The sequence below is a fragment of the Pollicipes pollicipes genome, unplaced genomic scaffold, assembly GCF_011947565.3.
Source record: "Pollicipes pollicipes isolate AB1234 unplaced genomic scaffold, Ppol_2.1 Scaffold_7231;HRSCAF=8579_pilon_pilon_pilon, whole genome shotgun sequence".
Taxonomy (NCBI): domain Eukaryota; kingdom Metazoa; phylum Arthropoda; class Thecostraca; order Pollicipedomorpha; family Pollicipedidae; genus Pollicipes; species Pollicipes pollicipes.
The window spans coordinates 46657666-46685469 of record NW_023597034.1 but is presented as its reverse complement, the minus strand read 5'-3'; the positions used below and the strand labels follow the sequence as shown (position 1 = coordinate 46685469).

Here is a 27804-nt window from a genome sequence, read left to right as displayed (position 1 = left end):
TCGGAGTTGCGTCTGACGTAGCATAAGGGTTAGCATCGGACCCCACATACCCGCACCCACGCACGCACGCACGCAAGCGCGCATGCACAAAACAGGCGGAAAACATCAGTGGTATATGCTTTATTGTCACGGATTGCGATTACATGATTGTGCTCGAGACACGCCACCTTCCTTGGTGCGGGCACCCATTCAGCGACAGTGTCAGCTGGCGCCGCCTCTCACATCCCACCATACAGCTGCGGCCGGCACAGACTTGGTGGCGCCCACCTCCCCGACAGGTGGCGCGCCCTACCAAACGCCCTGGCGCCCGTCTGCCACGGCCGGCAGCTGACACAGATTGCATCGCTCTCGGCTCAAAGGTTGCGGTGCTAATGCTGTACCTGTTTGAATGTAGCGCTGCGGCTTGGGCGATGCCCACGCCGGGGTAGACTTTCTTTCTGAAAGCTTGAGAGACGAAGCGCAGTGTTTGCAAGAAGGCAACATGGGTATTGAATTAATATAGTGCGGCGCAGCTTTCATTTCCAGAATTGGGTACGCTTGCCAGCGACGAAGATACGATAAGCCGCCGCCCAGCTCGTCAACTGCACTCAGTATAAGCAGCTGACTACCACTGGTGCGCACCGGTGCGGCCGACGACAAAGAGCCAGTCGCCGCCGGTGAGCCTATTCCTGTGTCATCAGTGAAAAATGTTCGCTGTCCGACACTCACACGCTAGTTACGAACAGGCATTCCGCTCACGCAGGCACTCACCACGGATCATCACGCTCCGAAGGCACCAGTTTATAAAAATAAGGACCACGAGGGCGCGTTGCTGATAACAAGACGCGAGTGAAGGCACCCTAAACTGTGGTCAAGCGAGGTCTGGCGCGTGTGACGGACACGACCTGATGCTCGCTCCCTACCGCGTTTGTGGATTATGAGGCACGAGTGTGTGCATATCAGTCAGGCACTGCACACAGCTACGACACTGCACCATGTGACAATCTCGCACATAGCAGTGTTCGCGTTATCCGACGATGCATCGGACTGCAAATGTCATATCAGAGTCGAAGACGACCATTCCACGACACAAAACGCTCAGTAAACTGCCACACTGCCACACTCGCCACACTGCCACTGCCACACTCGCAAGACCGGCGCACCACGAGGACCAGCCTGCCTACGCGAGCTCCTCGCGCGTCCAGCTGACCTGGGTCGCGTCATCCAGTCGAGGCGCAGCGCTGAACCGAGCTACCTCCACGACGCACGCCTGGCTGAGCGGCAGGAGAGGCAGCCGGAGGCGCGGGCCTGGGCCGAGCCGCTCTACGTCGGACGCCTGACGACGCGGCGAGAGGGGCAGCCGGGGGCGCGGGCCTGGTTAAGTGTAACACCGATCGTTCCTTGCGCGGTGCCGCGGCGCCGCCTGCTCGCGGTCTGGGCCGCCCGCGCCCTCTGCTGGGACCGCGGAGCCGGCGCCGGCCCTCGCCTCCCGCGTGGCCTCAGCGCCGTCTGCTCCGGCACATCGAGCCGCGCTAGACGGGCACCAGCTCCGCGTGCTCCGCCTGCGTCGCCGAGCCTCGGTCCTCGGCCTGCTCTGCCCTGTAGGCGCGTCCGACGCGGCCGCACGGGCTGGTGTACTGCCAGGGCACCACCATCACCAGCCCGGCGGCCATCAGTAGCACGCCGGACAGGTAGAAGCTGTAGTCGTATACCAACATGTAGTCGAACAGCATTCCTGTGACAGAAACCGGTCGGGCTTCTGTCAGAGGGCCGCGGCGCCAGCAGATTATCCTACACATGCCCCTGAGTTTCGAGAGCATGACAGGGGCGAGGGTGGAAGCACTTGTCAAAACCGAAGGCCGTGCTGCACGATGTGGGGTACCACATGGAGTAGTGAAGGCTGGTGCCAAGTCATGCAGAAGTTAAGGGCGATGTGTGTAACGTACGTGCGGCTTTTAGAAGAAAACTTGTGCGATCAGTGGGATTCGTGCTTTAATAACCCCACACCTGATACCACGGGCTGCAAAACCTACGAAGTTGGTGAAAGTTGCGCAAAAATCTATACATATCAAGAAAAGACGAAGAAATCATAGTCCGTTCTAATTCCAGGTTTTGACATTACTCTTCAGCAGCATACGTGGAAGCAGCCGTCGCTCCAGCCTGGAGGTTGGAGCAGTTGCACCCAATACGGCGATACAGTGGTCGACCACCCACCGGCAACGGGTCCTCCTAGCATAGAGCCGGCGCCTTCGAACAGCAGGAGAAAGCCGTAGCCAATGCCGAGGCGCTGGTCACCCACTAGTCGGATGATGATGTCAGGAAGGAGGGCACCCAGACATGAGCTGCAGAAGCCGAACACGCTGGCACACACGCAGAGCGCTGCCGAACACAGAACACAACGGTCAGGGGACAGGGTCCAAAATGCAGCAGAACACAGAACTCAGCAGTCGGGGGATGGCGGTGCCGCCGCCGCCGAACATAAGCACAGACGTCAGGAGAAAGAACCGATCACGCTCCCGAGCATAGATCACAACACAACAGCTTTGTTCCGTTTTGCAGAACACGCACAAACTTGTGAAGCACGATTGACACGCTGCCGAACACTGGGTAAACTGGTCAGGAGACGGCAACGACAACCCCTCCGAACGCATTTATCAAAAAGTTATAAGACAAGAGCTAAAATTCTGCGTCACAACGAGCACAGTGATCAGGAGACTTAGAACTGATCGCACTGCCAAATACAAAACGCGGCGGTCGGGAGTGGGGTAGTTCATGGCATGCGTCGGGGTGGGAGAGAATCCGTCGAAGAACGCAAAGCCTTTTTGCTGCTTCAGTGCTGTTAGCGCCTTTTTTGGTAGTGGTCAGAGCAGACGGCTAAGTACCAAACGCAGAGGTCAGCAACGAACATAGTACGATACAACAAAGGGAAATGGAGAATTCCCCTTTCGCTAATCATAAGACAATGATAGCCCTATTCTTATTATGTGCCCATATCATGCGGCAGCCAGGGACTTACCAGAAGCCCGCTCGGCTACCTAATTGCGCTTAAATTAAGATTGCGTGTAGAATACTAGGGCCTCTCACGATGTTTTTTTCAAGAGTGACCATCCGGTATCTCCGGCAGCCCTTCCAAATATCGCTGACCAGGGCCGATCGGAATGAGGGCTCACCGATGACGCTGTTGGAGGCGGGCATGAGCAGGGTAGCGATGCCGGACCCCACGCTGGACACCATGTAGACGAGAATGGTGGTCATGCGTGGGAAATGACAGACCACACCGTGCAGGACCCGGCCCACCTGCCGGCCGGTAACAGCTGTCAGCCCAGAGGCCGCGACCAGCGCACATCCGAGCTGGCACCCAGAGCGCCGCGCTCTGCGCGCACTGTCGAGCGAGCAGGCCGGCAGGCTGAAGCTCTGCGGTCACTTTCAGGCGAACAGGCCGGCAGGCTGAAGCTCTGCGGTCACTGTCCGGCGAACAGGACGGCAGGCTGAAGCTCTGCGGTCACTGTCCAGCGAACAAGACGACAGGCTGAAGCTTTGCGGTCACTGTCGGGCGAACAGGTCGGCAAAATGAAGCACACACTGCTGTTGATGCCTTGCATTAGGGTTTGCCTTGTGCGTGTGAGGCTGAGCTTACATTTGAACAATACTGCGTGTGTGTGTGTGTGTGTATGTGTGTGTGTGTGTGTGTGTGTGTGTGTGTGTGTGTGTGTGTGTGTGTGTGTGTGTGTGTGTGTGTGTGTGTGTGTGTGTGTGTGTGTGTGTGTGTGTGTGTGTGTGTGTGTGTATGTGTGTGTGTGTGTGTGTGTGTGTGCACTTTTGTTAGCATATTTCCTATGGCATCCTCTGCCCCTCGCGATACAATTGGAGCGATTCCTACTCGGAATGGCAACTAGGACGCTGCCTGGAAGGCAGCCAGCCAGCAACGGGTCAGCAGGTTTACATGGCGTTTGCGCACGTAGACTGGGGCAGAAAAGCGGCTCAGGGTCCTTTAGAGCGACATGTCAAAAGTGCAAAGAGAATATCGATAAAAAAATCATTTAGGGGAAAAGCGCCTGCGCGGAAGAAAAACAAGTGATCCTTTAAGACTGCATCTTATGTTCAAAGTGCCACGACAATGTTCAAAACAAGGCCGTTAAGGGGCAAGGCGTCCGGGTGGAAGGGCAGCACATGGCCCTTTGTCATAACATCTCACGTTAAAAGCGCGAAGAGACTGTTCAAAACAAAGCGTACACCTCCACTTGCATGGCTCCAGCCACGCTGTGCCCTAGGACTAACCAACTTCAATATGCACGGCCCGGGATCTGGGCAAGTCTGGGGCTGTGGCCGTACATATACTAAATGTGGTGGCAAATCAGGACCACACACAGCCATGCTGAGTCTGCCGGGGCAAAAGGCGCCGGCAGATGTACACCTGGCTACCCACTGTTGAGCGCCATTCTCCCGATCCCTCCATGGATAAAACCCGATATGATGTGCCGCTACCGATGACTTCTTGGCAGACATCTGTAAGTGGGCTAGCTTTGGCATGCCCCGCGGGGACTCACCAGGTTGGAGACGCCGACGATGGAGAAGATCAGGCCCGAGTTGGTCTCGCTGAAGAGACCTGACGAGATGGCCAGCGCACCGAGATGGACGTACACGATCACCAAGCCAAAGCAGTAGAGGAAGTTGTTGGAGCACAACGTCAAGAATGGAACTGACTTCATGATTCCCAGGTTCTCCTTTAGCTCGATGAGGTAACCCTCTGGAACATTGTACCGAGTCTGTTACGCTGGAATTGAAAACAGCGAATGAAAGCCAACATTGATAGGTGGCTCCACACATCAAGAAAGCCAGCGCCACGGTTTAGAGACCGCGTTTACATAGCACATACGAAATACTGCCAGATGGGCATGAAACTTTGCTAAGGTAACCAGACGTGTTGCCCGACGTTAGCTTGCCTTGAGTGGGACGATGTGTTTCTGGACCGCATAGCTTCAGTAACACATCGTCGCGCACTTTGAAAGCACCCTTGCCGTTTCTCGATACTTTGATAAGCAACACCTTTTTAACAACAGCTTTTCCCACCAATGGCACCATCAATCGGATACACTGACAGTAGCTGCACAGGCGTCCGCCCGCCCTGCGCGAGGTCTGTAAGGTTTACAGTTCGAAAATAACGCGCATGCGTGCTCCCCGACTTTGCGTCCGAGGCAACCAATCAACCTTTATTTGACAGTATCACTAAATCTGCCGACCAATCCGCGTTGAGCAAAGCCAATTTCAACACAGCTCGATGCGTTTCGAGCTTCGTCTCACGTATTTCGTGGTTTGGCTGCCATGCATTGCCGTATGTGAAGGGAGATTATCATTAACGTAAGTAACGACATTGATAGTCGATGATTACTAGTTCCATAGTAACAGCGTTGCGATTGCCAATCACGAATAACACAGTACCAGCGTACCATCTTTACGCACCAAAGATACCGTGAGAACAGTGCAGAAAAGGTTGCCCACTGTGCTTTGGCTATACATACAACGAACAAGACAAAGAGAGTGTCCCCATTTGTGTGGGGTTTCGAACTGAAGAAACCATCTTGAGATCATTCGATATAGCGTACAGCCCTGCCCTTTTCAACCTATGCCCGGTCGGTGGTGCCCGGTGGAATATTGGAATTCTGCGTCAAAAATGCCCATTCAAACCGACTATTTTGAGCTCAGAATGTGTTTTGCAGAAGACACACATAAAGGTAGGTTATAACCTAGGCCAATGTCATGTGCCCTGAGTTCGTATTATAACTTTGCATGTGAGTCAGTAATTTTTACCTAATATATTGACACCAAAACCACACAAAAATATGTATACCATTGCATTGCTTATGAAAAATGGCAGAAAATAGCCTGCGATTCGGTGACTGACCGTATTTTCCGTGAAATCTGAAGAAATTCAAACTGTAGGTACCACTGTATTCTATAACGGTAGCAAATTTGAGCGATGACAAATAACATTCAAAAAAGCTACCTGCGGTTAAAGCTTGTTAGAGGTTGATCTATTTGACTCCGACCTAGGTCACTGATGTTAGTAGATCAGAGCTTGATCTTTACATAGAGGATGCTGAATTGATGTTTGAAAAGGTGCTTACAATTTCGTGCTGCTGTGATTCTTGGCGTTTGACTTATGCTCGAAAAACCATAAATGACAAAAACCGAAAAGTGCGGAAGTCGGCTTCTCGCCGGCCGGGCGGCGTCAAGAACTAAATCATTTTAGTTTTCTAGCATCACACCCGCAAAAAATGTGAAGGCTTATTCGGAGAGACTTTTTAAGGTCACCCAAGCATCCATGACGTCAGACAAATGCTGCCATTCCACTTGCCATGCGGCGATCAAGGCCAAAAAATATAATTGTCGAGCCTTTCATGTCTGGTGTTCGTGAGCACGATATCTAGATGTAGCGGTCGTCAATTGGCTATTAATCAATGTTGTGCAAGCTGCATGACACAATCGAACAATGACATATTGAGGAAAAGCATTACTAAACAGAGAAATTGTGCTGCCTAGACCAGCCTTTTCCACATAAAAGCATGCCAGCTGCTATAAGTGAGGTTATTTCATCCTATCTGATGCTTGCTTCATTATCTTCAAATGTGGAGCATTGCGCGTTAGACTGGGAAAACAATAAAGGAAGCTTCTTGCATAGACCCCGCTACCCCATCATTTGATGCCTACTTATCTACATTTCAATTATATCATAAGTCCTGCGCGATTATGCTTAATGCATCACACCCACATAGCATTTGTATGTATGCATATATATATATATATATATATATATATATATATATATATATATATATGTGTGTGTGTATATATATGCATGTTTTTTATCGCTTCCAAAGATTCGGAACTGATGTTATAATTCATGAAATGTCATGATTCAACGTGTTCCCACGTTCTCTTACTCTGGAAGGCACTGGCATTCCTTTTCTCGATGGGCTTCATCAGGGCTCCACAGACAGTCAGAGTTCCCAGCACGATGCTCGCGATGATGAGCAACACCATCCTCCACGTGTACACCTCCATCAGGGCCCTGAAGAAAGGTGGTCCCAAACAGAACTAGATAACGCTGCAATATACGGAATAAATATGTTGACCAAAGTACCTAATATGTACCGGAAATTGAATCTCACTGGATTTGGCAGGATTTTGAGAAAAAAACAAAGCAGTTAATGCACTTTAACGGGAACGGGATTGATAAGACCTCGCTGGTATGATGATGGATGGCGAGAGGCTGCTGCGCTGATGATGAATGGTAAGACACGACGGACTTGATCATGGATGATAAGACACCACTGGCCTGATGTTGAATGAAAAGACATCACTGGCCTGGTGGTGGATGGGGGACACTACCAGCCTGATGATAGATGGTGAGACACTTCCGGAATGATCATGGGTGGGGAGGCACTACTGGCCTGACGACGGATGGAACGATGGTAATGAGTTCATGCCAGGTGAGACAACGTCAATGCCTGATGGAAGGACGAGAAGACGACGCCGCCGCTGCGGATCCCGGAGTCGTACATGCTTTACGACGCGGGAGGGAGGGCACCGACCTGATGACGGGCGGGAAGACGAAGCCGCCGAGGCCGACGCCAGAGACAGCCAGGCCGAGCGCGATGGTCCGCCGCTGCTCGAAGTACTCGCTGACGATGACCACTGTCGGGATGTAGGCCAGGCCGAGGCCGATCCCTGCAACACGCCGCAGTCACCGCGTGACCTCGCCAAGCCGGTGGCTTTCGCGGAGCTCATGCGGTTCCAAGGCTCGGCAAATCCGCTGCACACGGCAGACGGCGTGGTCTCGCCGGAAATTCCTCGGAAGCATGCTTGAGAACATGTGCACAAAATCAGGACGCATGCTTGAGGACAGCTGCACCATATTGGGTGATATCACGCCGACACGGTGGCAGGGCTCTCCATCGAGGTATGCTCAGCTTCAGGCCAACCAGGATCAGCAATGGGTTCGTCTGAAATAACAATCATTCGGCGTGTATGCCAAGATTGGGCGTGATAAATGAGTCCCGAAATGCCTTAGGACTTGCGGTGAGCTCTAAAGAGATCACGCTCTAAAAATCTTACATGCGGATTTAAAGATCACGCTTTAAAGCGCATGACAGAAAAGGGCTTCAAGTGATAGTCAACCGTATCTAACACGCGTCTATGCATTTATCCGTGCAGCACGTCAAAGGACGCGTGCACCTGCACCAAACCCGGCGTCAGTGGCAGCCGCCAAAACTGGTGCACACCGGATCATCTCCCCATCCAAGCACATCAGTGCTGGCGCTGCACAGGAATTGAATAACGGCCGTCTCTGGTGGCGGCTGGCTGATTGGCAGTGAATCACTTGCCCGGAAGAGGTCAATTATTGTCGTTGTCGACGGCTGGGTGCCTGGTGCCGACTGAGGGCGTGGCGGTATTTCAAGCAGGCCAGTGAGCAGCTGAAGTAGTGCCGGACAAAATCGGTTGCTACTTAATTCTTTGTGCATGTGGACTTGATAAGCTTCCGTGAAACATATGCTCTCAGTATGAATGATCTCAGGCCCACCGTAACACGCTAACTGGAGGGGCGGGGCGAACACTACTTTAGCCTCTCCCAATGTTGGTTTGACCCAGTTTGACATTTTTACCCATTCTGCTGGTAGGAGAGTCGCCACAGGTTTTCAGCTGGCGGGGGGGGGGGGAGGGGACAGGGTCTTCCATGGGTCTCACCGGTGGCCTCCAGCGAAGCACTGTATTCAAGAGTGAGGGGCACTGAAGATGTGTGCCCCGTTATTAAATTGTTGCATTATCATACTCAAGCAAGTAAATGTCGACAGTCAAAAATATAGGTTGTGGATCTTCTAATTACTCGACAAAGGGCTTCGTTAAGCTAAAACAGGGCCTCCTGCTACAGAAAAGAGCCTCCCTAAGCAAAGATGGCCCTACTAATCCGGGACAAGAGGCTCACGATTCCCCCAGGGGCCTCCAGATCTAGCCAAGAAACCTCGACAGCCCGAAACGGGACATCCTGATCCCAATCGACGGCCAGCTGATGTTGGAAGGGCATCCTGTCCCAGAAGTGAACCCCCTGAATGTAGAGGGTGCGTCCCCAACCAGAACAGGGGCCTCCCAAGTTGTAACGGGGGCCTCCCGAGCCAGCAAAGTGGCCTCCTTAATTCAACAGTTGGCCTCCTGATCTAGAGTACTGGCTACCTTATTCACAAAGGTGACTTCAGGACCTAGGAGATCGGTCTCTTGATGTAACAAAAGGCCTTCTAAGCCTGATTTATTACTCTGTATTTCAGTATTTTAGCAATGAGGCCTCCTGAATCTAAATTTGGTTATTCTTTCTCATGGTTGCAATGCCCTTCGTTGGAGAAAAGGAGAATCCCGAAACATTTGGCAACCGAAGCATTCTCTGCCCCCTCTGCCCCTCCCCCTGCTGCGCTACCCCTGCCTGCTGATGTATAACGGTTGGATGCGGTACGCAGCGCGACGAATCCAGCCTGTTTAAAGCACGGGTCGTGGGCTGCGTAAGCGCGCATGCGGAGTGTGTACCCGTGGCTCAATCAGCTGGAGCGCCTGCCTCTGAGCCTACCGTGGCGGGGTCGGCGAGGTCGGGTCGCTTCAGTGCTTGCCTGGTATGTGGCCAGTGGCAGCAGCCGCTCAAGATCAGATGAGGTCAAACGGCGGAGTAGACCGGGCCGGACATTGGGGCAGTTCGCTATTGGGGCCAGTTAAATTTTCGCTACAAAAACCGGCCGCTGAGCTGGAATATCATGATCGGATGGTGGGGCGAGGGCTCACGCAACAAGCTGCGCTTAGCTTGGGAGCTGATTCCAGAGATATGTTCGATCGAAATGTTTGGGTTATTTTTGTTTAAAGCTTACCAAACTTAACAAGCGCACGGGTGGGGAAGGGATCACTTTGACCCCTCACCCCAGAAAGTGTTTCTAAAATGCCACGGGCTAGCCGCGCGTAACTTTGCATAGTTGTAGGCAATGGACTGGCGAATCTTTTGGTATAAAACTTGGATGTAACTTGCAACGCTGGCCTATCGGAGGTCAAAATCAGGCTGTTGCTGTCAGCGAAGGCCGTTCTGAGGAAATCGTTTAAAGCCGTATATATCTGGTATGTTTTCTCTGGCAAAACTCTAACTGAATGCAGAATCACAACGGATTCCATGGATCTAGGGTCAGGTATGAAGGTTAGACCGAGGTCAACATCAACCTGCTTTTACACTGAATCTTGCTTAACCGGGTAGTCTCTGGTACTAATTTTAGAGTTATTAACACAGGGACCACAACAGATATGTTCCATGGACTTTATAAACGTCAGAATAGGTCACTGAACTAAAAGGACCCAGACAAACATTTCGATAATAGGAGCATACCGTCCAGCGTAACCCCTGACGCTTATTTGAATGTCAAAATAGTAGCAGTTTTTGTATTTTTGGTCATCTTGACCTCCAAATGGTCAAAGAAGACCAATGGTCTTAGATGAACACCATTGACCTTGTTCTTACAATACGCATCTAGGTTCACAGCGCTTGCGGGAGGAGGTGTGGAACACTTTGGACACCAGTCTGGAATTTGACCTTGTCTGACCTTATTTGGCCCCAAATTTATCACCTAGGAACCTCACATTTTGATTACAGCGAGCTCACATACGGGGGGGGGGGCAACCTACCCCGTGAATTTGGTGTCCCTAGCTAATTAAGTTTCCGAGATCTCGGTGGGTCAAACCGACCCCCGATCCGAGCGAAGGATATTCAACTGGACACCCGGGCGCGTGTTAAGAACGTCACAGGTGCAGTCAGTTTATCATATCTAGGTGTCCTCTCCAGTTTACTCAGTCATCCCCTTCCTGGTTTAGCCGCCAGCTGATCGCCGAAAGGAGTCTGACATTTCAGATGAGAAGGAAAAATATAATCGGTCGCCCGGCGCTGGCAGGTACTACCGCTTCACATTAACGGAGCCCCGATAGTTTTTTTCAGGAAAAAGAAATGTCCGCCACCTGCAGCCGCATCGCAATAAACAGCTAGCGTGAATTATATTAACGGGCTTTGAATGCTTGCCAAATTCGACCAGTTTTTTAACTAATTTGCGCCGCAAATTCTTCCCAAATGAATGCATGTTTGCAAGATTTTTCAGCGCAAGTTTTGGGTGTCAACCCTAATGCAAATATTCAGCGTTGAATGTGCCTTAAACTAGTTTCGGGATCAACATTAAAGCCCGCCAGCTCCATCAGACTCTAGTTTATTTCTAGCAGAATTCGAAGCGCCTCTGTGGTGCAGAACAGGTTGACCTGCTCCAGGCACCTCATTGTACTTATGTAGTCGGAAGACGGGGACATACTATTAATGTGTCCCAAAGGTACCATTGTAGGGCAATTATAAGATCTTTGTACAGCACAATGTGAATAACTAAAAGACGCATTGTGTGGAAATGAAAGATACATTGTGACATGCTCACTCTTCAAGGCTACTCTGGCGCCCGGAGTACAACGGACAAATGACTATTGAAGCTATTTCTAGCGCACTAGCAATAGCTGATAATATTAATTTGTCATGACGGATGATGCTACAGCGGTCATTTTAAGTGGCAAAATCTGTTCCATTGATTTTGATACCTCAGAGAAGATGGAATTTGGCAGAGGGGTGGGCATGGATCGTTGCATACCACTTATACAAGTATACATCATCATGGCGTGAATTTCAATCAGGGACTCAGCAGACTTTCGCAAATCGTCACGGAGGCAATAGTTCCACGGCGCTCTATTTCCTGGGCCTACCGAATGCTTGGCACCGACATTTGCCTGTGTTTCGTACTGCTCGAAAAAACAAACCAGGGAGTGCTCTTGAACCCGATCCGCGGATTCATCCGTACTTTCCGATGCCGATCCCGCCAGGCCCTGACCGCCCTCTGCCGACAGCTCCCCAGCAGCCGCGCCGCGGGCGCCGGCCGGCGCTGCGACAGGAACGACGACCGCGGCGCGCCCGCGGCCCGGCTGCGGCGCGTGGCACGCGCGGGCGCCATTGACCGCCCCCCCCCCCCCGATCAGTCCGGTCATAACATATGAAGCGGCCGCTGTGTGCGGCGCCCGCCGCCCCGCCCCCTCCCTCCGGCCCTGACAACAACAGGCCGCCCGAACCGACCGTGGCCACGCGCACAGCGCTCGATACCAGTCGCTTGGCGACCAATGGCAGCCTTTGGAATGCACGCACCACAAAGCAGGTGCCGGAATAGGGTACACACATACAGCAGTTGTCACGCCAAGAATTTGTTGACATGAGCATGAAGTACGCTTTCCATTCAGAATATTTGTTTTGGCTATTGTTTCTGGCAACCTTCTCCCGGCTGCGTCCACCACTGAGCATCACAGATACATATGTATGGTTTTGCAATGCCAGGTGAGAGGATGACACGTAGATTTGAAAGGCGTGCTCACTCATCAATGAGGAACTTTTTGACAACCGTGAAAAGGTGCAGCTCGCATATTTTTGTTCAGTTCTTGCGGCTGGCCATGGGTGCCACTGTTCAAGGGACGCTGTGTGTGTCTATGTATAAAATGGCGGCACACGAGCTCTTTAACTTGATTGTTTCTGGTTGTTGTGAGTGGAAGCGCACTGATGTTGAGACACTTGTGGACATTGTTCTGGCGGCACAAATGCAGGTTTCTGCAGGAACAAAGACCAGTTGCATGGGAACTCGCGCCAACTTTTGCTTACAAACAACAAGACTTTCAAATAATTCAAGTGGCGATGGATATGGCCAGGGTTTGAGTTTTGATCAAGGAAATCACTACGTTTTGACTAATCTGCGTTTCCTGTGATTGTGGGTAGATTTCACAAAATGGACATTGTTGGTGAAAATTGAAATTAATGGACGTCAACGATCACTGGGCTGATCACTGGCCATTCATGGTGTCGCCCTTTCTTGGTCAGGCACTAGAAACTTGATCCCCCGATCGGTTTTAAAAAGGGGGCATTGACCAATTCACGCTTTATCGCTGTCATTCTTTTTGATTGAATGGTGCTGATCTGCTTGCTGAGTCATATGCGGTATGTTTGTTCACACAATAAGAATGGTTCTAGCTCTGCACCTACGCTGGTTGCCAAGACCTGGCGTCATTGCCAACACCAGCCTCTGACCAGTGGAGCTATGGCCGCGCTTTGGTTCTAGCTCTGTACCTGCGCTGGTTGCCAATACCTGACGTCATTGCCAACACCAGACTCCGACCAATGGAGCTATGGCTTGCGCTCAAGGGTGTCTGACTTGCCGCATACAGTGGGACGCACTGATGCCATTCCCAATCCCCGCATGTCCTAGGAAAACTGTGCTGATCCTGCGTCGCCGCGAACTTGGGCTGTTCACATCTGGCCCGGTAGTGGTCAGTGCTGTGGATATTTTCGCCCACCATGTGCAAACGTTGGCTTTCGCATGTCAATTGCATGCCGCATGTCGCATTGAATTCAGAAAACAGTACATATCAGCAATGACAGGGGATTTGTGATCATAATTTTCACCAAAGTACAGATGTCCAGCAATGAACACATGATATTTTCTTTTGGTGGTTCAATGGCATCTGTCATCTTTATTTTTGCGTTGGGGGCATCATGCTTATCGGTTGAATTCTCAGCTTGTTTATTCGCTTCGTCTATAGTCATTGGCGTGTTTAACTGATCGGTCCAGGAGGAAAGTCGATAGCCTGTTCACAGCAGGATTAGTAGAACACCTTAAATGGTGAATGAGCGAAATCCAACTGAATTTTAACGCACGCCCGGATGGCCGCTGTAACACCGCTCAAGTGAGGGAGGGGTCAATAAATTCCCCCTAAATCTCAGAGATAAGAGAGCTGAAGATACCACATGGATAGGGTAAATGGGCCTACATGTCACATCATTTCTGTAATTTTTGAGATCCGCAAGTTATGACCTTTGTGTCAAATAAGGTTAAACAAGGCCAAACACCAGATCGGTATCTGAAGCTCCCTTAGACCTCTGCATGCAGCCTCCTTTTACCTAAATACCTTGACTAAGCAAAAGACTACTGGCGCCCATTTCAGGTCGTCGACCTTATTTGACCTTCACAAGGTCATGGTGACCAAAGACCTTCAAAACTGTTCTGATCTCTTACTTGAAACAGGCGTCAAGGATTACACAAGGTGGTATGCTCTTAAAAAAAGGTTGATGGGGGTCATTTTGTGCCTCTGGACACATCCGACCCATATGAAGCCCAAACGACACGTCCGTTGGCGTACCTGTGATCAAGAAACAAGAGATATTCATCAAAAATTACGTCATAAATCGCTAGTTCCAGTAAAAAATGTACCGGATTTTGGCCTGGGTCTGACATCCTTCTGATCAAGGTCAACGAAATAAGTCGAAACCCTAAACTGAATTGTCCAACCGTCTTAGAAACTGTCCTAAAACTCTTTGGGTTTGTCTGAAACTCCCACGCCGCATCAGATTCAACAATTCCCTCGGGATTGCCTTCGCTGACAGCTATGACCTAACGCTGATCTGGCGTAGGTCAACGACCTTGCTAGGCACGTCTAAAATGCATGTCACAATCTGCTGTTGAACTGGCTACAGCTGTGCAAGGATTGACGTGGCCACGGTGCGCCGTTCGGAAGCTTTTTAGACAAGTCTTCATGGGTTAAAACCCACCTCCAGTGTTAAAGTTGATTCTTACGTTGCATCACGCTAGCTCCAATGCTCCACCTTCTCTAAACGCTGGTGGGATATTCCCCTCCCCCAGCCCTCTGCTCTTGCGCCGATGGATTGGGTTTCAGCCTGGCTTAACAAATGTCGCGTCGCTTGCCGATGTGACGTCACTCTGGCGGGCTGCCGACGTGACGTCACTGATATGCTGCCGGTGTCGATGCTTACTTACCACCAAGCAGGGAAAACGTCAGGTAGAGGACGTACAGCTGCTGATGAGCCAGCACCGAGAGCGCGATGCCAGCTGAGGCCATAACGCCGCCGGAGAGGAGCACCGGCCGGCAGCCGTAGCGCTGCACCAGCGGTGACGAGATCACACCTGCGGCAGCACGGTGCGGTTCTCAGGGGCAGCCGCAGGGACGGGCCAGCGGAGGGTGCAAAACGAGGGAACCGTCGAGAGTGAAGGAGCGAGGGAGGGGGAGGCAGAGAGAGAGAGAGAGGTAAAGAGAGAGAGAGAGAGAGAGAGAGAGAGAGAGAGAGAGAGAGAGAGAGAGAGAGAGAGAGAGAGAGAGAGAGAGAGAGAGAGAGAGAGAGAGAGAGAGAGAGAGAGAGAGGTAAAGAAAGAGAGAGAGAGGGAGAGAGAGAGGGAGGTAAAGAGAAGGAGGGAGAAAGAGAGGGAAGCGGGGTACTAGGGAGCTGAGCGAGATAAGAATCAAAATGCTGTTTAAAAACACTGCAAGAAGAAAATTACGTGTGATCAAACCGACGAAGTAGGTTTATCAGATAAATGTTCACCCACCTGATGAAAACATCATCGCATTCAATAACGAGCCGACCCATGCGGTGGCAGTTTTTGATTGCTGGAACTCCGCCAAGAAGATGACGTTGAAGATACCGACTGACCACGAGACGCCATATATGACCACGTGGGCCTGTAAAACACGCAACGAGCACGCATGAAAAACATCTCAATGTGTTGAGCTGCCGCAAGGGTTTCTGGTTTGCGCAGCTTGGCTGGAAGAAAAGGAGTTATGCATCATTATTTTCTCAATGATCATACGTTGCGAATATAACAAAGACGAGAACGACAAAGCTCGGCGACAGCGTGATGCAGTATAGTTGCAAAGTAAGCAAATTGAGAAAAACGTGGGTAAAGCAGGTTTCAGTATCTGAGCATTGCTGACCGGCGTGTCATTACCGTGACACATAGCCGATGCAATGATTATAGAGTTTGCGGGCTTATATATTGTTGTAATGTTATGCTATTTCATGTTAACCTGTTTGATGATTAACTCCACTTAAATAGTTATTCTCGTATTAATTTACGAGGCGTATTGGCTGTGTGCGTACTTAAAAGTATGGCATCCTCATACTGTTTCAACTTTAACGTTGCACCACTCGGACATCTGCTGTACTAATCGGGAGACATGGAGCAAGGTGAAAGATGTCTGCTGTCAACCAATGTTTGGGTTCTCAATGAAGAGAAGGCACACAGAAAAAAAAACGAAAGAAAATCCGAAAGACGCCTGCAACCAATGATCATTTGGGTTCGCCATGAATGAAAAAAGAAATGTGATAAAAACACAAGGCTTTTCACGGGCAATGAGCTTCACTAACAGTCCGAGCAAAGAGAGCTGCTGCCAAAACCTATTCACGTCCAGTGACTTGCCAAGAACGAAGCGAACACGATGACCCAGCCGTAGCCCCCATCCGGCTTCGATTGTGGCGCAATTTCTGTCAACTCCTGTTGGGCCTTGGCTTGGCTCGGGTCGTTTGTGCACGGCGTGGTTTCGGCGGGGCAATCTGAAACAATTCAACACCTGTAACACCCATCACAACCGCTCTGTTGGCCGCAATCGCGTGGCGTAATCTTAGGCCGAACGACCACCTCTGCTTATGTTTTGTTTGGCTCGTCACGTTGACCGGCCGCGGCCTTGGCCATCCAGGAACCCGGTAAAACCGCACGCAGCGCTCGGACCGATCCGCCAGGGAACGTCGTCTTCATTGTTGGAGGGAAGTGCTGACTCATCTCGTTGGCTTCGTGTGAAGGAACGGAGTGGTAGAGATGAGCGAAGGGCTGTAAGGACGTAAGGGCGCGAGCAGTGGGCTCGTGTTAATCCATGAGCGTACACTAGCTCTTCGATTACACGAGTCCGCTGAATGCCCAAGACCACGAAATCTCTTATCGATGTCGATATTGATATCGATGTCATTGTTCATATCGCCGTCGACATCCATATTGATGTCCACATCTCAAACGATGTCGATTTGAAATAGGTGTGCATATGCACTGTGTGCATAGGACGTGTCCATCCGCGTTCAGAGCAGGCCAGGCGCCGAAGCAGCCGGGAGGGACGAGGTCCACGGCCGGCGTTGTTGTCTTAGCAGGCGGACAGGTGCTCTCAGAGAGTCCGCGCTGCTCGCTGCCCAGCTGCTGTCCGACACGTGTGCGCGAGTGCAGCTGGCGGGCTGCCGCGCAGCATGCGGCCCGCCGTTCGGGGTCACGGCCGGAGTTCAGTCACCTCCCCTGTGGCCGCGCGGCCGGCCAGGCGCGCTTGGCAGCTCGCGCAGAAGAGCTCGAGTCAGGCTCCAGTGGGATTTTGCTTCGTTGTGGACTGAGAGCATCGTCACCTGCAACGCTATTGGTCTAACCATGTCAAGGGGTCGTAAAGGTCAGTAACCAAAATACCGTACCGGGGACATACAGGCCAATACGAGAAGCCTCAGAAAATTGATCACTGGCGTTTTTATGAAACCGATGAAAAGATGCAGGCCTTTGGTGTATATTTTGCGCTTTTTTGAATACACATAAATCTATATTGAAAAAGACGACGCCAACTGGAAGGCGTGGGGTCAAAACATCCCTCAAAAGAGATGATAGGTCTCATATATCCTCATAAGTAATGAACGGTTCAAGTATCATTACATAGAAGCTCACCTTTGCAGCGTCCTAAACACAATCTTAACACGTACACGGGTGGGGGCGCCAGTTTTGTCTCCAAGGACATTCCAAAATAACTCCTAAGCAGCGTGGCACAGCCGCGCCAGACTTTTGCATGGCTCTAGGCAATTGAATAGCTCATCTTCCAGTATAAAAATTCATTTACCTTTTTAGGTCAACAACATATGGCAAGTCAATATCAGGCTACGGCTGCCAGGGAAGGTAATTCTAAGGGCATTGTTCAACATGATGATACAGTGTAGCATTAGATGAAAGTATGCAAATCTCAACTGGCTTATTAGGCAATCATACTGTTGGAATTAGGATTAAGACTTATTTCATTGAAGTGAAAAAGCATGGATGGCATTTCGGGGTCCAAACCAAAGCGCTTTATTGCTGGAAAATTTGCCCTATGAGTAGCTGACTTTATGACGGTATGTTGACTTTATGAAGGTCACTTACCTAAAATGACCTCGATCAACCTTGTGCTTTGAGGAGCACGCCTCATAGAATAGCAATTGGCGCCGATCGTAAATTTAAATACCCCAAAAATTCCAAAGACTTCTGGTTATTCTTAACTTTTAAAGGTCAAATAGGGACACTGACGAGATATAAACGCCAGCGAAATTTTAATTTTAAGTGGTATCTAAACTAAGCTAGTTGTGTGATAAGACCTGAGGCTACTTCGGACACCGATCACGTAAGGGTGCTTGACCTCATTTGGCCCGAAGGCCACCCCCTGCGGACCCTAAGACATAGCACCATTGAGACCACATAGGGACCTGCCGACCTCGTGAATTTGATGTCTGCAGCCTGTCAAGCATGTAAGATATCAGGAGGGTTAAATTCTCCCTCCACATCCGAGCGCGGCGCATTTAACCTGCCAGCCCGGTGCGCTTTAATTGAGGCGAATTGACCCTAATTGCTACCCCATCACACTACGCAGGGCTGAAGATACGCGAAGTTTATTGGTGGGGCCAAAAGCCAATTATGATCATACGATTTTTCAGAGATTTTATCGTTGTAGACAGCTTTTCTTTTATGGATGTCATGGTAGAGTCGAAACCAACATTTGATCGGTAATGCAATGGCAAATAAAATCTGTCGGTGTCAGCATGATCCCGTTAACCCATGTCAAGTGATGAGCGCGCTGTAGGCACTGCAAGCTGCAAGCCGTTCAGCCTCCGACGAGAGTTCATTGAGGACGGGGTGTGTCGCTGAGCCGCGGCGCCATCCGCGATGCTTGTTTGTGTGTGCCAGCAGCCCATCAGCTAACGAGCGACGGCCTCGCCGAAGCCGACGAGGCGCCTTGCCAACGGAGCCGGTTATACCGGTTCTGTCCGGACTGAGCCGTACCGAACCGGCCGCTACAGGCGCGGCCCGCCCTGCTGTCCAGCTCCCTCCCCCCAGAGCGGTATGAGCCATGTAGCTGGTGATTCAGCTACTGATTAGCTGGTGATCCAGGACAGGAGATAGGTGTGTTTGTTTGTCAGAAAAGCATGCTGAGGGACTGGTGGAATGTGTGAGAAGGTGTTGGATAATAACCAGCTCGTGATTCACTTCTTACTAGGCGACGCAATGCAGCTAATCGTGCTTTTCTGCGTTCTTTTTTCGTCTTCTCAAAACTGTTGCACCTCTGTCACTTCTACGTAGGCTGCTGAATCCCTAGATAAACCAAACCAAGCACAATGTCCAAAGTTCAGTCTCTGAATGAGTTGTAGGTTTGTGTAAAACGACCTTGCCCCCGTTCAGAGCTCATCCAGTGTTTGAATTGTTCCTTTCGTCCACATCGTGGTAAGAATTAGAGGTGCGATTCGCCCTACGAGCCTGGCACTAGTAATAAACCGGCACCAACCTGGATACCCGGATATCGGCCCAGAGCCGGCAACGTGTGGCTGTCATCAGTATCGTTCGCTGTTTCCAATGCACTCAAGATAATTCAGCATTTCTCGGTACTGGCGTGGCCTCGGCACCGCCAGTCCAGGAGCTGACCGAGCACCGACGGTACTGATGCAGTCCAGGCAACGCTCATGTACCAAAGGTACTGGCCTATTTCTGGTACCGCTCCAGAGGCGACGGTACTGACGCAGTCTAGACGCCGATTCAGTACCGATGGTACTGACTCTGTCCAGGCACCACTTCAGTAACGAGCGACAGTGCTGACTCAGTCCAGGCACCGCTCGAGTACCGACGATACTGACTCAGTCCAGGCACCGCTCGAGTACCAACGATACTGACTCAGTCCAGGCACCGCTCAAGTACCGACGATGCTGACTCAGTCCAGGCATCGCCCGAGTACCAACGATGCTGACTCAGCCCAGGCACCGCTCGAGTACCGACGATACTGACTCAGTCCAGGCACCGCTCGAGTACCAACGATACTGACTCAGTCCAGGCACCGCTCAAGTACCGACGGTACTGACTCAGTCCGGGCACCGCTCGAGTACCGACGATGCTGACTCAGTCCAGGCATCGCCCGAGTACCAACGATACTGACTCAGCCCAGGCATCGCTCAAGCACCGACGACACTGACTCAGTCCAGGCACAGCTCGAGTGCCGACGGTGCTGACATTTTTCAGGCGCCGCTCCAGTAACGACGGCCTTGACGCACTATACGGCGTGCCAAGACATACTTTGCGTCTCTTCTGGTGACATAGATGACGGGAAAACGTCTGCAGCTGCGAAAACAGCCTGGTAATTTACTTGGCTTTAGTTCCGTCTCGCGCCACCTATCCAGTGCCCTCACCTAGGTGGTGAGCGCTCGTATCCTGCCGGACTGGCGCACTTGGCCCACGGCGAGCGCTGATTCTGGGAACTCCTTTGTGAAGAAACTGCCGGACATTCTAGGAAGTCTAAGCTCTATCGAGATTCCAGAAATGAACGTCATCCGCGTTGCGTATACCAGGCCATTTGTGCAGAAAAAAATTGTCTGTTAGCTTGCTGTGAGGTAGATCTCCTGTGATTTCTGATGACTTATGACTGAGGCTGACACGGATGTGCACATGGGAAGGAAGAAGCGAGGTCCCCCTCGAGAGATTGCCGTCCAGCTCTCCAACCTTTCTTGTAAACGGAATTGCAGTCCGATCTCCGATATTCCTTGGGATGCAATCCAGATCTCATCGCATCAAATAACAGCTTTCTACCTAATCCACGATTCACACTTCAAAAAGTGAATCCTAAACACATCCCTCGTACAATCCTAGAAAATCACATGCAATCTTAAAAAGATTGCAGCACATATTTTGCCAGCCATCCGTACATTTTCTCACCCTGCTTGTGGGATGACACCCACAACGCGTCAAAAGCACATGTTTGTTTCGCAAATTTCATTGAATAAAGAAGACACGTCAGGATTTTCAACTGCGCTAGATGATCATTTGCTATTCTCAAAGTCGCCTTGACATCTCGGCATTTTTTTTGGCACAATGTATACAGAAGCAGGAGGCAAGGTTATATGTGCCTGCAGATAATGGTCATTAAACGAAACACCTCAGGAATATCAGAAGCAAAGTTGGAATATCAAAAACAAGGTGGAGGTGGAAAACAAGCCTAACTGCAAACACTATCGTAATGCATATCTCACTTCAAGTATGTGGCCGCGGCCTTGAGTGCAGAAGTTCGCGGATAATCAATATGGGAGCTAATGCTTTTGCATCTGCCACCAATTGCAGGACGGAGCTCGGAAACGAGCCAAGACGTTAGTTAGACGTTAGACGTTAGACGTTAGAGCCAAAGCCAAAACGTTAGTTCGGTGAAAAGGTAGCCCTGATGAATATTGCGTTTTATGTTACCACCTGCTCAGACCTTAGTATATGATAGATCTGTTAAATCGTTTAGTTCACGGTTTACCCCGAGATACACGCCCCTCCCCCTTCCTCTCACTTTCCAACTTTATGAAATATGTTAATGCCCACGCACGTGGTCAGTTACTGAGAGTTTGAGATTTTAGGTAGTGGTGCAGAATAAAAAGATCGAGAACTTTGCAATTCTTTGTTATAACACTAGAAAGAAACGCCATTAGTGCACTAAACACGGTTTTCATTTATTATTTAGTTCTGCTTCTGTCGTGAAATTTTGAATCAACCTTCGTCCTATTTTAGGGGTACATTGCTAAGAAAATGGAGCTTTGCCATTTGGAGAGGTATCAAAATGCCGATATGATCAAACCAATTTTTCCGCACCACTATTGCAAAAAGTACATCCTTTGATTCGGTGGGGCCGATTTACAGGTAAACACCCACTGAAGATGTCGGTCATAGTCATCGTGGCCCACGTGTCAACGGAGCTCAAAATTGTCTTCCCTTGGGTTATGACACCCAAAATTTTACTTGTTCGAAGCACAAAATACGCCAAAATGAACGCATCGCAGTAGGTTTACCGAATGCAAACGGGGAAGGCCGGCGTTGAGCTTACATTAAGTGACATGATGGTCAGCAGGGATCAAGATGGTCCGTTTTGGCTGCTGATGCGCCCAATACACCTGCCTTCAGCCCGATTGCAATAAAAGCTTACCATTCGACGCGGTGTAGTCGATGTGGCGGATGTCAACAGGTTTGGGGCATATGGGTCGTAAGGACGGTGACGGATCTGGAGGGGGACCGCGGTGTCATGGGGCCTCTGGCTACGAGCAGGCCCATAGCCGGCCAAACCAATGCAGGCTTTTACGTAAAGCGCAAATATTGACGTCTTTGGCCGGACTTGCAGGCGGTCAAAGGCCAAGAGCGGTGTTGGTGAGCCCATGAGCAGACAAAGAGGACTCAGTCCTGACTCTAATGATCGTGATTGAAGACGGTTTAGGCCTCATGATGCTGTCCAGCGACCCTCTGGCATTGCCGGAAGCCTATGTTCACTCACCGGGCAGCCCCGGTTGCTGAAGGACCACCACCTTTGTTCCATTGGCTCGGAAGACTGAATCGCTCAGTGGCCTTTCACATTGGTCTTGGCTTGAGCCCCGCTATTTACTTGGAAGGTTCTACGCTGTTGTCGGCGCCCCACGTGCTAACCTGGTGTGGCGCTCCCGACCGCTCAGAGGACGTTTACCTGCGTCCTTGGCTCTTTTCTGTTCGTGTCATGTGGGATTCGTGGCTCGAGCGTACACCTGTGCTCAGGGGGGCAGTTGACCCCCAAAATCTCCAACTTCTATACACCGTATGGGGAAAAACAAAGATAATATTGTGCAAGTCTCGTCAAATCATGGAGAACGTACATCCAAATATTTGACTTTAGGTCAAATGTATGGTCACCACAGGTCACAAGAAGTCCAAAACAGTCGTTCTGAAAGGTGCAGTTAAAACCTATGTTTACACGCCAGGATGGCCATTGAGGGCACGGAAATAACCATTAAAACCGTGGGGAGTCTGTCCAGGCTATTTTTCTCTCCCACAATGACCAGGTCAGATCAGGTCACCGTTAAAAATTGATTTGCCACAAGCCTACAAGAACGATGTGTTTTCGCATCGTGTTTGCGACTAAGCATATGCCATTCGTGCGGCTGTGGGACAAAAATACTCTACACACAGAAAAAAACACTAGACGTCACTTCAGGCTAAGTAAGATAGAATTTATAAACCAACCGAATGGAAACATAGAGTTTTTACCGAGCATATGTGATCAGTGCAAATTTTCTGTGGCTAGAAACAGTGTATTGTACATGTGCAGGTACCCAAGGGCGTATTGCTGTTAAGTACATAATACATGTTCCCTTCGACGCTTGACGATGTATTTGTAATAAACTGAAACCATGCACGTTCTTACATGAAGTTATACGCCATCAGCTTCACAAACACGATAAGGAGGTGGTTATATGCGTCGCACTCCTTCGTCCAGCTTCTCCGCTACTGATAACATAGACCATTCACCGTGGATAAAAAACTGACCTGCCTGATTTCAGGTCACTGGCCTCGCCAGTTTCGAAAAATTGAAAGAAACAAACTGTAGGTATTATCACGTTACATTACAATATCAGGCTTGAATAATGGCAATTATTTTAGCAGCTGGCCTCTTTGACCCGCCCTAGGTCACTGATCTTGGTAGATAAGTTCTTCAAATACGCACAAAGGACGCCAACTTGATATATGAACAGAGACTGCTAAATTTCGTGTCGCTGCGAGCGTTCCTGTTTGACCTGTGCTTGAAAACCGTAGTGAAAAGGAAACTTTCCCCGGCCAGGCGCGGGTTAAGTTTTGCAGCGGAAGCAGATCGCTTAGCTTGCACTGCACTGCTTTAGCAGATTTCAGTTCCTGGCAAAATCATCGATCGTTTTATTATCAATGCCGGGTCAAAAGTTAGAGTGCTCCACATAAGCATCCCACCTAAATCACCCATTTTGCTTCCGGCCATCACCGTTTGCATGGAGAAGCGGGCAGGGGAAGTGTAGTTAAGCGACGCAACCTGCAACCACTTGGAAGATTAAAGGTCAGACCCTCTAGCGTAGCTCTCAACCCACTGTAGTTAGACCCTTAAATGTGGGTGAAAGATTAGTTACATTGTTACGAGTACATCTTGATCACCTCTAAAGTGTCGGTTGATGAAAAAGTATCAATTTTATATTTTACCGCACCAGTTCTCGGTGGCTACCGTCTGCCTGGTCAGAGAACCGATGTATGACATCTCGTGACGTCATATGTCCGAGATATATGCATGAATGAATACAGAGCACCTCCAGCAGTGGTACTTTGAAGCTCACTTCTTTATTTTGCCTCTCCTCGATGCAATTCATCAACCGCTTCGACCTCGTGACAGCCCAGGCAGCAGCCATGGAAATCGGATTACACATTGCCAGCATACGGCTAAGAACAATGACCACGTGATGTCAAAGCCAAGGTGCCAAACCCAAACGATGGTTAGTTGCACTGAATTACCCACTGAGCCAAACAACGATTTCAAAGAAGTGCATACTGGTCGTGATGGGTAACACACATCACTTGACTCGGAAAAGTTGTACGTTAAATGGTCTGAACCAACTTGACTTGACCTAGATTTTATCCATCGTTAACGTCATAGTGGTGATCTACGTGCACGAAGAAAATTTGTCGCGTGATGCTTTTCGTAAACCTCTGAAGCGTTGACTGATGCCGAGGCGGCTTCGGCGGTGAAACCTCGACGACGTTTTAGGAAGACTTTTGCATTGCCTATCATATCATAAGTAACGTTTCCAATTTTGAGTGTCACCTTGCATAGGAAACATACCAGAGATATCAAATTTATTTCAATTTGACTAATCCAGCTGACAAACCATGGAATAGGACGGAGTCCCACCTTGCTAACTAAAGATGCATTATCCGTTGCATTACATAGCCGAGGCTGATTTATCTCCAGAAAAAGCCGACACGTCCCGTTTGAAGCCGTTCGTTGTCAGCTCGGTCCCAGCTGTGGTCACGAGCACGGCCTGCCAGCCGAGCGCCACGCTGCTTCAGCCGCCGCAGACGTCCAGCCCAAACCTCATGGTCACCACGTGCGGGTCAGCCGGGAGCTCGGGCACACCGGAAGCGTCTGGGGGTCACCGGGCCGACCGGTGGCGCCTTGCGGAGGACATGTGTGGGAGCGGTGTCGGCAAAATGCGCTGAGACAGACCAGGCTCGCGCGAGCGCGCGCCCAACTCAGCTACGCCAATAAACAGCGGCCGATCCAAGGGTCGGACAGCTGACCACAGCCGGCATCTACTGATCTACCGGCATGGCAGCCAACGCGTCTACTGGTCTATCGGCGCGACAGGCCGGTTGGTCAACGGAAGTCCACGGTCGTTCCCAAAGCGTGACGCCCGACAGGCGGTAGTGGAGCCACTGCGTGCCCGTCCGGACGAGCCGGCGCCACAAGGGCACCCCAGCCGGGTGGCCGCGGGAAGGCGCCGCGGCCCCGCCAGCTCGCTGGAGACGGCCCTCCCCGTGCCTCTCTCCACGCAGGACAGGCGTGAACTGAGCTGTGTGCGTGACGTCACTGTGGTACCGACAATACGCACCGCAGACGTGGTCCGACCGGGCACAGACGTCGGAGAAGGCTGTGACGTGACGCCAGGCGTGACGAAATCGCTTCAAAGTTAAGGCGCTGCGAGTGCAGGCGCCGCGACAGCGGACACACCGGCGTTGTCAGGTCAAACGTTTGCAAGGTTGTGAATTCGGAGTTTGAGCCTTGAAAACCGTAAGAATCGGAGCCGTTGGTCCTCAACTATTAAAGTTCTCCAGCACGTTTGCAAACCCGCTGACTCCAATGCGGCTAGTCTAGTGTGTCCTGCGGCATGCAGAGTGGATGCCTCTCGGAGAGTTTGTGACGTCAGCGTGCACCCCGGAGGCACTCGCTGAAGACGTGGTCGGAAGTGTTTGTCACCAGTTGACTGGCAGGCGTAGGTCATGGCGTCCTGACCGCACGCTTTACATACGTCCAACAGAGCGGTTTTAAATCATCATACTACCCATGACCCTCGACGAAAACACATTTCGTCAATCATCTGTTCGCTGTTGTTTATTTAGGAACTTCTGGATATGACCCATACCCCTGTCTCCCAAAACAACAATGCTCCAGACGGCGTCTGACGTATCATCGTTAACCATGCTGGCAAGCGTACATGATCGCGGTCTGTTGCAGGGGATCCCACCAACACGATCCGTCGTGCACTTTGCACTGCTGGAAAACTATTCATTTTGGAGCTCTAGAACAACCCCTCTCGTGCTACTCTTGCTACATTGCAATGACTATGTCGATGATGAACCGTCTTGTTGATCAGAGTTGCCAGTTATTTTTTAGGACGGGAGGCGGTGCGTGTCAGCAGAGCGAAGTCGCCATATTGGCATGATCGCTGACATTGACCGGAGGTTACCGCAAATACCTGTTCCCGGAGCGGTCCCTCCGCATATTATGTATCTACAATTCTAACAAAGCACGTAAAAATTCGCTTGGCAAAAGTTAGAAACATTGCAGCGCCCTGCTTCAAACCGTTCAAAGAAATCTGCAAAAAGCTGCGGGCTGGAAACCCTTCTTTTGGCCGAAATAGATTCGAATGATTATGAAAAACAGTCCGGTGCGGCATCGTCACGGCGGTTGTCAATTTGAGCGATGCGGCTTGATTGGTACAGGCTTATCTACGTTTATAGACAAAATACCTGCATAGGCTCGCTGAGGCTCAATCAAACCCAAATCTGGAATAAGTAAAACCCACTTAGATCCACACCGTCCCAGTCAACCCCTATAAAATCCAATCAAACCAAGCAAACCAGGTTCAGGGCTCAGCCAATCAATTTATCGCATCGAACAGATCGCTAACAATCGCAATGCCGCGGGGCCCGCAGTACCTGGCTGCAGTGCGGCACAGCATCACTCACGTAAAGGCGGCCGGGGAGCCGCGCAGGCTATCTACGACGGCTCCATCAATACTAATTTTGGAACGAACCTACCGCACACGACTTAACGAACTGCGATGAAACGGACTTACCTCAAGCTGCTCACTTCCTAGCAGGTTTTGGTTTAATGCGAAAGCGTCTCTAGCTAATATGCCTGCCTTGTCACGCGAAAGCCGCGGCGGACGAGGAACACGGGTTTGTTCAGTAACTATGAGTATATATGATATTATTGGTGATAGAGCGCCGTAATGTATCTGCCCTCCCGACAATGTCGAACTTGTTACATAAGAACATTATTAAAGCCGAATGGATTGCGCCAAGTTTTATGAAATCTAACGCACAGGCTTTTAGTTCAGAATGGAAAGCTAATGGTATGAAGTCCAATCCATTGACTGTTCATTTGACCAGGCAAATAAACAGACTGTTTTAAGAGAATTGAATGGTTTTGGGACCTTTCCCATGATAATGTTTCCGCAATTTTGAGCTTTGTATGCCTACTAAAACTCATAACTCTGCCACCGGAATTCGTGAAAAGTCAATCGGGCGTTATCAGAGTCTGTGGGCTCAAAGACTCAACCTTATTTGCTATCCGCCCCTATAGACTTGCTAAGCAAGCAAGCAGGCACTGCTGTCCCTGCGCTTTTGCTCCACCTCCCGTCACCTGGCGCTTTCCACGTGAGTTTGACGTACATCGCCACCACCAAAAGCCAGTACTTACGCCTCTGACGGCGCCCCTGTCGCGCCAAGCCAACCACCCAGCTCTTGATCCGCTCCATGCTGACGGTGAGTAGTGGGTGCGCGTCAGTCGGGGGGCCACCGCTGCGCGTGCACGTGCCGCGAGCTGCTCCCCTTCCGTCTGATCGGCGCCGAC

The 27804-nt window shown here is 50.6% G+C and overlaps 1 protein-coding gene across 1 annotated transcript; it reads right to left on the bottom strand.

Moving 5' to 3' along the window:
* Positions 1-114: 114 nt before the first annotated feature.
* LOC119110596 (monocarboxylate transporter 14) lies at positions 115-27804 on the bottom strand. The gene is made up of 10 exons (XM_037234473.1): positions 27652-27804; positions 16329-16462; positions 15459-15591; positions 14892-15038; positions 7572-7707; positions 6921-7048; positions 4527-4726; positions 3150-3276; positions 2194-2358; positions 115-1714 (listed from the first exon to the last, which is right to left on the bottom strand). The coding sequence occupies exons 1-10, from the start codon at positions 27707-27709 to the stop codon at positions 1512-1514; spliced, it is 1431 nt and encodes a 476-aa protein (XP_037090368.1). The 5' UTR covers positions 27710-27804; the 3' UTR covers positions 115-1511.